We start from the raw sequence: 10,374 nt of genomic DNA on the forward strand, positions 1-10,374 counted from the left end.
ATAAAAATTCTCCACCATGAATCTTATATCTAAAGGCAAAAAGTTCAACAAATTTCCGTGGAAAAATTGCACGGGTAGAAAAAGATTAGTATATATTAAAAACATCTTGTTCAGATATGCAGATTTCATTTTGCACATTTTCTGATTTAGTGCTATTCAAAATCATTATTTTTACATGTTAAAACTTATTTTCAATATAAGCTTATATAATTAGATTGTCATAATTTACTCATATACCTAATTAATTATTTTCGAGTATAAATTATTTTATTATCTATTTCTGTATTTGTTTATTAGATCATTTATTATTTTTGAAAAATTTTAAGTGTAAATGTTGCATTTATTGCAAAAGATATCAATTTTAATCTATATGAGTAGTTTTGCCCTAAATTTGAAAAATATTATTTTTGAAAAAATTAATTTCCAAGTAATAGGTTAATTGTACGATTAACATAAATGAACTAAAACTTATAAATACAAAGTTTAATATATTATTGAGATATTGCAATACAAAACTCTTATTATTTTAAATTTATGTTGGAAAATTTATTTTAGCAAATAAAATTTATATTGTATATAACAAATTAGTTGTTTATGTGCATAATCAATAATAAAAAAGTATGTGCTTTAGATCTTGCACAATTTATGAAAATTAATTTACTCAAAATAATACTATAATTAAATTTAAAAAGCATAAAAAATTCTCCAAGTGAAAATAAAATTATAATCACATTTGAAAAAAAGATTTAACAAATCTCTGTAGAAAAATTACCCGTAACGTAGGGGAAATGAAGCCAAGTATATATACAGATTCTTTATTTTTTAATTTTCTTTTAGGTTTTTAGTTACTTATGCTGGCTACATTAATTGATATTATTGCAATCTGATTAATTTTTTTTATATAGATAGTAATCGTTTAATTCTGAACATTAGATTCATCCCTAATATTATTAGGAACATTAATTATTGTTAATTAAGAAATAATAAATCATGCCATCATAATAAGTTTAATCTTCTAGGGTCTGTTCGACTGGCATTGTTAGATTACAATGTGAAGATTACAATTTAACCTTGGAATTATTTTCCCTGTGCCATGGGCTGAAATGCTATATATGTGTGTTTAGTAAATATGTTGAGATACTGGAAATGTGAATGATAATATCTCATAACATTTAAATCCATAGAAATAGATGTAAGTCATGATTGTAACTAGAATATACCAAGTATTTTGGTCATAACATTTTAACCCGAAGTTAACCTTTTACAACATACGCCTCTTGTAGTCCCTAGGAATTTTTACAAGTAAAATAATTTACCTACGGGATGAGTTGTTGTCTTATTAATTCAAGTCTATAAATAACATGTGATATGTAGCCATTTGAGTGCCACTGACTCTGTTCCTTTTCGAACCAAACAATTGGGAAAATACATATTTTATGTTCTCACATGACCCGTATCCCATGGCTCTCCATGAATGTCCATTGTTGTTTTCCTCAAATTTCCTCGTTATCCTTACCATCGTTTCTCTGCTTCTGGTGGCGAGGATGAAGTCTTGCTCATCTTTCAACCTCTCATCGTCGACCACACAGTTCGGCTCCGATTGGTCTCCGGGAGGTGCCACTTGGTACGGCCCCCCCGACGGATATGGAAGCGATGGTAAAAATGCTTTATTTTATACGCTGAGTATATGATTGTGTTACTAATACCGTATGCCATAAGCATTTGAATTTGCATGACCACAGTACATCCGGATGATTTTGTCTCAAGTTTAATGCCTTAGATTATCAATTTCTACCAAAGTTTAATTATTTTCTCAAAAGATGTCTGAATTTTTTTTATCACATATATAACAAAGCCAGAACGACATCATTTTTCAAATTCTAGTGAATCTTTCTTGAATCCATCTCCCGTTGCATCAGCATGATTTCATATCATGTTAGCAACGCTTTGGGCATTATCGAGTCATCATGTCGTGCATTATCAGCTTGATCTTCGTCAAGAAATCTCATTAGAAAATTGAAGCCGACATATTTTTCATTTTAAGTAATTTTTTTTGGGTTTAATTTAATTTTGTAGGAGGTGCGTGCGGATATGGGGATGCTGTAGGGGAACCTCCATTCTCTTCATTGGTGTCTGCTGGAGGGCCTTCTCTCTTCAACTCAGGCAAAGGCTGTGGAACTTGTTACCAGGTTTTCACCAAAATTAATTGCATGTCAGTTAAATTATATTGATGATTATGTCTAAACAACTATACTTAATTAGTTCAAAGTCGGTGATTAAATTTCAATTTCATCAGGTTAAATGCACGGCGAATGCGGCTTGCTCAGGCAATCCGGTTACTGTCGTTATCACAGATGACTGCCCTGGCGGCCCTTGCCTGTCCGAGTCAGTTCACTTTGATATGAGCGGTCATGCTTTTGGGGCCATGGCAAATTCTGGGCAGGCCGATCAACTGCGTAATGCCGGTATCTTGCAGATTTTATATAGACGGTAATTAATATTTCTTTGTTTTGCTGGTGAACGAAATTTACGGGTGTTTAACTTTAGAAAATGTTCGCGAATCAATCATGAAGGCCTGAAATAAAAATCTGCAGATGTTAATCTTACTTGTGTTTTGACTCTGCTGCATTTTGTTTTCTAATCTTGTAGAGTGGAGTGCTTATACCACGGGGTAACTCTGACGTTCCATGTCGATTCCGGGTCAAACCCATACTACTTGGCTCTCGTGGTTGAATACCTGGACGGGGATGGCGACCTTGACATGGTCGAGTTGAAACAAGCCGGCACGGACTCGTGGCTTCCAATGCAGGAATCGTGGGGCGCAGCCTGGAGACTCAGTTCGGGATCTCCTCTGCAAGCTCCGTTCTCTATCAGAGTTACGGAGGGCAAGTCATCAAAAAGCGCAATAGCTGAGAATGTCATTCCTGGCGACTGGCAACCCGGAGGAATATATCGGTCTGTCATTAACTTTAACTAATAATTGGTTCCGTAAACAATTCTATGGAATAGTGTTGCAGATATCTTTAAGGTCAGTTCATTATCAGTGGATCCGTATTATAAAAAGTTTCTAGGGAGACTTATATATTGAACGAGTGTCTGCCAAATATATAATATTTTGATTTTCCAAATAATTTTAAGGTTTCAAATTAATCTTCCTTTCTAGCATGGTTTTTAATTAATCTGAGGCGTGTTTTCGGCTCTGCTGCAATTGCATCAAGAAACAGGTCTTGTAATCCTGGTTGGTCCCATATGTATGTAAAGCCATCGAGCATGAGACCCGGGAAATTGAAGGGCTTCGTTCGTCGTCCTTTCATTTGTTGGAAGCACGAAGACCACTTGCGTTAGAATTCATCGGGCAAGCGGATTTATATATAATTTCTCATGGAATGTCAACTTGTGCGGATATTACGAAATTCATAATTAACTACTGCACCTCGCAGATCTAAAACCCCACGATCATATTCGTGCAATTTCGGACAATGACAACCATATCAGCATCGGTTACCTGCACTACACCATCTTGCCAAAAAAAATAAAAATAAAAAGGGATAAGAAAATCTATAAAATCATAACAAGTTATCCTAAGAATCAATTAGGCTAAGGAATTCGATAGATATGTGTGTGTGTATATATATATTTTCGATGGTTAAATGGGTAAAGAGCCAGGTACAAAGAAAAGGAAAAAATCTAGGAAATGCAAAGATAGGGTATGGAGGTCCTAAAATTTTATATAATCTTTTTTTTAAATCTATAGTTCTCTCCCTAGTTTTATCCGTTATCTTCACTACGTAATGAGCCCTAAACTTTGGATATAAATTTTTAATTTTTTTTTGTGTATACCCCGACGGAATTCCAACATGCTCTAACTAATTCAATTCGAGCATGATATCACACTAAACTTTGGATATAAATTTTACACAAGATGTTCGCTGATACAATTATTTTTGCAAAATTATCGATGAAGATACATTATTTGTAAAAATATATGCCAGTTGTGATGACATGGGAAAGTATCAGATCAAGAGGCCACCGCACGCAAGCCACATTGTTCTCTCACGAAATGATAGTCCATAGCTATGTGCTTACTGCGATCATGCTGAACTGGATTTCCCTCTAAACTATCGTGCGAATATGCCGAACTGAATATGGTCTACCTTGATGTATATTTATACTACCGTCTGATTACCAGGAAAGAATAAAAAGTGACCATATACACTTAATTACCGATTGTGATTCCTAATACATATAATATTCCCTAATAGTAAATGACTTAATTTAGGTGAAAATGTATGTGCAGTTGTATTTTAGAGGGATACAATTTAATGAAATAAAGAGCGATATGGATGCATAACTTTTAAGGTTTGAAGGGCATTTTGAGAAAGTGAATATGAAAAAAATACAATAATGAGCTCCATATTTTTATATTTGTATTAGAAGTGTTCATATTTTCTGCATTGCCTTTTTGTTAATGAGAAAAAAGAAGAAGAAGATATAGCATCACTGTTGTGCACAGTGCTGTTTAATTGCTATGAAGAAAAAAGAAATATCGCGGACTGAAATGAGAAAAGGACAGGATAGGACGAACAATTTGGTAAAGGATTGTGATTTGCCAAGATCGCGTACGTAAGTAAGGAGTCAAGTTGCCAATATACCCAAGATCAAGGGTCACTATTCAACTAGGCCCGCCTTTGCATAGTCTAACTAATCCGAAACTTAGAACTGCAGGGAGAAGGTCCTTTCCCGACGTTTTTTATGGCTTTAGGTAACAGGGTAAAACGTTGGAAAAAACACCAGCAACGCAACTGCCAACGTTTCCATTTCCATCGTCGTTGACTCCATTGGAAGATCCTTGCCGACATTTTTCAGAAAACGTCGGCAAAAACCAAAATTAGCCGACGTTAACGAAATGTCGGGTTTGGTTGGATAAAGCCAACGTCCAGAAAATATCAGGAAAGGACACTCAAAGTTGGCGTCATTGACGCGGGTCTCGTCATGAACAACCTTGACATTTTACATGTCGGGTTTTTTTAAGCAAAACCGACGCTATGCATGTGGGTCTAGCACTGTTGCTGTTGACGTTTAATGGGTTGGGCCAGGTCACATCTGGGCCGACATCAGTGGAGTTGGCTTTTGCAAATTAGAGCCGACTTAGAAAGGTCGGCCTTGCCGCACTTGGGCCGACGATAGTTGTGTTGGTCAAGAATCATTTTAACATCGGCTTTATCTTACCTATGCCGACGTGATAGATGTCGGCTTTGTACAAAATCTGGGCCGACGTACCGGTGTTGGGATCATCTTTTTTGGGCCGACATTACTGGTGTTGGTACAGGTCAATTTCGACCTTAGCCCGTGCCAAACCCGACTCTTATGTGTCGGCTATTTGGTTATCTACCTGGACATATATGTGTCGGCTTAGGAATTAATTTACTGTTCCGACTAAAAAACAAATAATTAATGATAAAATTAATCAATATAAAATCTGGAAATGCTATATTATTAATATAATAACAAAGTAATATAATTAATGTGTATATATATATGCACATTAATTACATTTAAGCCTGGTTGCTTTACATATTCTAACTAAAATACTGTCCATGTGCCCACAGCCATCAAAAACCGGCTTCATCACAGTGTGTCAATGACTCCCACACATCAAAAACTCACGGGGCCTAACAAAAGTAAAAGCTTCTATGCCATAATACCATATATATATATATATGTGTGTGTGTGTACACATCATTCACTCTTTGAACTTGTGTCATTGACATCCCCTGAAGCTAAATCATCATCATCCTCTGAATTTGTGTCATGAGAGGGCAGTTGTTTCTTTTCACCAGAAGGCTGAGATGATGAAGTAGCTGGCTGCATAGCAAGTAATAAACACAATTTCCGGCGGCATTTGAGAGGACATGAACAAACCATGAACAAAACCGATAACATTAATCCAACTAAGAACCATGTTAATTGATTTGTCCATCAACAACCATCAATCCAAGTAATATTGCTGATGAAGCAGCCAGCAAGCCAATATCAACATTTAATATCCAACAAACAGCTAATATTTTCAAATCTTATTTTAAGAGCACAACAACAGATTGTCATAAGATTGATAACAGATAGTAATAAGGTGCAGGACACCATGTCCATTTTTCAACAAATCAAACATTGGTAAGTAAAGCTGCATTTTATTTTATCCATGTAATGCCATATCAAGTATACGAAACATCTAAAATATGTATAGAACTGGTATAGGGATATTTGACTTCCTTGGAAGTCCTAATTTCGACATAAGATTGTCTATGAAATCTTGATATTTCTCCTCACGAGCATCCGCATCGGCCATCAACTTTTCCTCTTGCTTTTTAGCCAATTTCAGATATCTTTCTTCTGCCTCCTTAAGCAAAGGAGCTTCTCGCTGTTCGGCCTTCGCACGATGCCGTGATTCAACTTTCTCAAGTATAGACTTTTCCCAAGCTGCTTGTTCAACACGGATAGCCTCTATTTGCTCTGCATGTTTAGCAGTAACCTCTTCAAGGACTGTATGGAGAGTTGTTCCAACTAGGCTTCCTTGACCGAATGACCTAATACCATCTAGCCTTGATTTGGTCATCCAGCGTCCATATCCATTCACTCTTCCATACTTGTCGGGCCGAACACTTCGGTGTATGCCTCGTTTTCCACAGTAAGCTTCTCTACAGTTGTGCAAGAACGTTTGTCGACCCTCTTCCTTGCCTCTTCCTATAATTGACTTTTGTTAAAACCTAATAGAGAAGATTATCCAAAATCTTAGCATATCTTGTGTCATTATAGCTTACCATGTACACATTACGTATTTTAGTCATATATAGATAGTTTCCACGCATAGAGCATCGTACACAACTATATATTGTAATGAAAGTCACCTCATCTAATCAAGTGAAGACTCAACCATTATTCTTCTTTTTTACATTTCTTTATGGTATCAGAGCTGTAAATCAGGATAACACCCGTATCACTCCTTAATCTCTTGATCCTCACCTGTGGCGTTTCTCAGCCTTTCTCACAATCTCCTTAGTCTCTCCTGTCCTTACTTCCTACATTCATTGCTGAGACTAATAATTCCTCACTCATTCCTTCTTCATCATCATCTATTGTTATTCAAACTCCCTTTAGTATCCCGACCATTTTTGTCAAACTTAATGGCATAAACTATCTCTACTAGAAAGGTGTTATGACACCTCTACTTGCAACCTATGGGTTGCTAGACCATGTTGAAGGTTGAGCCATTGCACCAAGCAAAACCATCACTAGAGCAGATGGAGTTACAACAACTAATCCCGACTATCTGAAGTGGAAATTCAGAGATAATTTTGCACTAACTTGTGTAATGCTTGCAGTCACAGAGGAAATTGGCATGACCATCCTTGTTGCCAAGACTTCTCAAGAGGCATGGACATCCCTTGCAACCTTGTTTCTCACTCAGACTGCCTCACAGGAGGACTTCCTGGACCAACGGTGGTGCGACTTGAAGAAAGGGAATCAATCAATGGTGAAATTCATCAGAATGGTGAAAACCTGGCTTTACGATATGCCCAAGTAGGAAAACCTAATTGCCAAATTTACACGGGTCTCAGTCCCTATTGGGAGCCAATTGTCCTAGCACAATTAGAGCGGATGCTTACCATGAGTACCAATGAGCTTCAATCTTTGCTTGTCAGTCATGAAGAGCGTCGCCTTTACGATCAAGAAACTCAGTCGAATGCCTCTGCAAGTGCTCCGCTGTCATGTTTGCTTGGCGTAGGCCCCGCGAAAGTCCTCTACAAGGATGGTCGGAAGAGTGGTAATGGTGGAAAGAAGAACTTAGGGAAGAATAACGGTGGCAAAGGCAATGATGGCAAAGGAGGAAGAGGGTCGGGGGATTCTACCGATCGGGGCCAAGGAGGAGGAGGGTCTGGAAACCCTAATTTCAATTTTAGGGGAGGAAATTTAGGCAGAGAGGATACGGGCAAGGTGGAGTCGGGCAGAGTCACCCGAGTCAGTCAAATCAGTATCGCCCGAGTCAGATCTGAGACCCGTGACAAAGCATAGGATTCTTTGGGCCTCCGGGAAATTTTGGGCCTCTTGCTCCAAGCCGGCCCAACCTAGCTCGTCACACTGCCTGCAACACGTCTTCCTTCGAAAATCTAACCTTCCAGTTCAGTTCAATGGTCATTTGTCAAAATTGTAACTATCTGGGCTACACCGCTCCAATTTGTCATTATTCTGGGGCACAGGCTCATCTGACCCATGGTGCTTCTCCGGGAATTCATGATCCCGACTGGTATATGGACTTAGGGGTAACACACCATGTCACATCTGACATGTCCAATCTCAATTTTCATGATGATACCTTACACTCAGATCACATCTTCATGGGTGATGGTAAATCACTTCCAGTTCTTGCTTTTGGTTCCTCCACCTTTAAACTCTTTCAGAGTCCTTTACACTTAAATCACATTCATTATGCTCCACATATTTCCAAAAATCTTATTTCTGTATCTAAATTCGTCAAAGACAATACTTGTTTCTTTGATCTTTACCCAAATTGTTTCATTGTGAAAGATCATCATATGCGCTAGGAGCTTATGCGTGGCCCAGTTAAAGATGAACTCTACTGTTTCCACCCAAGATGCAAGCACATCGACCGTCCTCAAGCTCATCTTTCTATGTCCGGGTCCAGTGTCTTATGGCATCAATGCCTTGGGCACTCATCCTTTCCCATAGTTCGTTGTGCTTTAAGTACTTCCTGTTCTCTTAATAATGATCATGTTGGTCATATCTGTTTTGCTTGTCAAGAAGGAAAAATAATAAATAACTCTTTTCCACCTACTTTTCATAAAAGCACCTCTCCTTTTGAGTTTGTTCATGCTGACATTTAGGGTCCTGCACCAATCACTTCTCATACTGGTCATCATTATCATATTCACTTTCTTGATGATTACCATAAATACTCCTAGTTTTACGTTCTTAAATCTCGATCTGATGTACTTAGTGTTTTTCGAGCATTTCGTCTTCAAATTGAGAATCTCCATGGACATCGAATCAAGTATTTTCAATCAGATGGTGCAAAAGAATTTCTCTTTGCAGATTTCCAGTCCGAATTATAGAATAATGGTATCTTCCATCGTATCTCATGTCCTCATATTCCTCAACAGAATGGCTCTGCTAAATGCAAACACCGTCATATCGTTGACACGGGACTCACATTACTTTCTTGTTCTTCCATTCCACTAAAATTTTGGGATTTTGCCTTTGAAACCCTGTACCTTATCAACAGGTTACTTACAAAATCCCCTGGTTTCAAATCTCCTTTCGAGGTATTTCATGGTAGTTCACCTGGTTACTCTAACTTATAGGCGTTTGGGTGTCTCTGCTATCCTTATTTGCAATATTACACATGCCATAAGTTAGAACCTTGATCTCAACCCCGTGTCTTCCTTGGATATCCTTACCATTATAAGGGATATCGATTTCTGAATCCTATCAGTGGTTGTATCTTCCTATTCACTCAAGTTGTTTTCGATGAACGTTCCTTTCTTTTCAGGGCAGGTGGGCCTATCTCAGTGGATGCTAGTCGGTCCTCTTCTGGCCCCGCACTTGCTACTGGTACGTTTATTACCTCCTCTTCAAGTATCACTTCCACTTATATTCCTATTCCCTCGACTGTTTCTATGCCATTTCATGAGTCTAGTAGTCCTGCCACTTTACCTATTGAGTTACATGTTCCTGCTCCTGAGATTCATGACCAGTTCACTAAATCTAGATTTCCGTCCGAGGATGTTGTGGGTAATGAAGTTGCATCTGCTACTCAGAACACTCACAGGATGACGACGCGGTCTAAGGATGGTACTCTACCTCCTCATGGTTCACCATATCTCGCCATCCTTCTGCTTTATCTGTTTTATACTACTTTGTAGAAACCTCAGAACCGTAAACACTATACTTGGTGGGCAGCAATGGAAGAGGAATATCTGGCATTACTCCAGAATCATACATGGGATCTTATCCCACAATCTCCTATGCAGAATGTAGTTGGCTGCAAATGGGTTTGTTGCATTAAACAAAAGGCCGATGGCACCATCGATCTCTATAAAGCTCGATTGGTGGCAAAAGGTTTTAATTAGAGGGAATGAGTCGATTATTCAGAGACATTTAGTCCAGTCATCAAGCCGGTTACCATTCGGACAGTTCTCTCTATTTTTGTTTCCTCTCAGTGGCCGATTCGACAACTAGACGTGAAGAATGTTTTCCTTCATGGGCATCTCACTGAGGAGGTTTACATGGCTCAACCTCTTGTCTTTATCGATACCCCTCGTTCTGATTGTGTCTATCGACTTCGCCGATCACTCTATG

General features: G+C 38.1%; 1 protein-coding gene across 1 annotated transcript; it reads left to right on the top strand.

Annotated features, from left to right (window-relative positions):
- Window positions 1-1,393: 1,393 nt before the first annotated feature.
- On the top strand, window positions 1,394-3,200 carry LOC116207285 (putative expansin-B2). Its single transcript, XM_031540188.1, has 4 exons — window positions 1,394-1,656; window positions 2,077-2,189; window positions 2,297-2,490; window positions 2,650-3,200. The coding sequence occupies exons 1-4, from the start codon at window positions 1,437-1,439 to the stop codon at window positions 2,975-2,977; spliced, it is 855 nt and encodes a 284-aa protein (XP_031396048.1). The 5' UTR covers window positions 1,394-1,436; the 3' UTR covers window positions 2,978-3,200.
- The last annotated feature ends 7,174 nt before the right edge of the window (window positions 3,201-10,374 follow it).

The sequence above is a fragment of the Punica granatum genome, chromosome 5 (genome assembly GCF_007655135.1).
Source record: "Punica granatum isolate Tunisia-2019 chromosome 5, ASM765513v2, whole genome shotgun sequence".
NCBI lineage: Eukaryota > Viridiplantae > Streptophyta > Magnoliopsida > Myrtales > Lythraceae > Punica > Punica granatum.

Coding starts and splice junctions, on each gene's coding strand:
- LOC116207285 (XM_031540188.1), top strand. CDS start 1,437: ATGTTCTCACATGACCCGTATCCCATGGCTCTCCATGAATGTCCATTG. Junction 1,657..2,076: donor CGACGGATATGGAAGCGATG/GTAAAAATGCTT, acceptor TTAATTTTGTAG/GAGGTGCGTGCGGATATGGG. Junction 2,491..2,649: donor TTGCAGATTTTATATAGACG/GTAATTAATATT, acceptor CTAATCTTGTAG/AGTGGAGTGCTTATACCACG.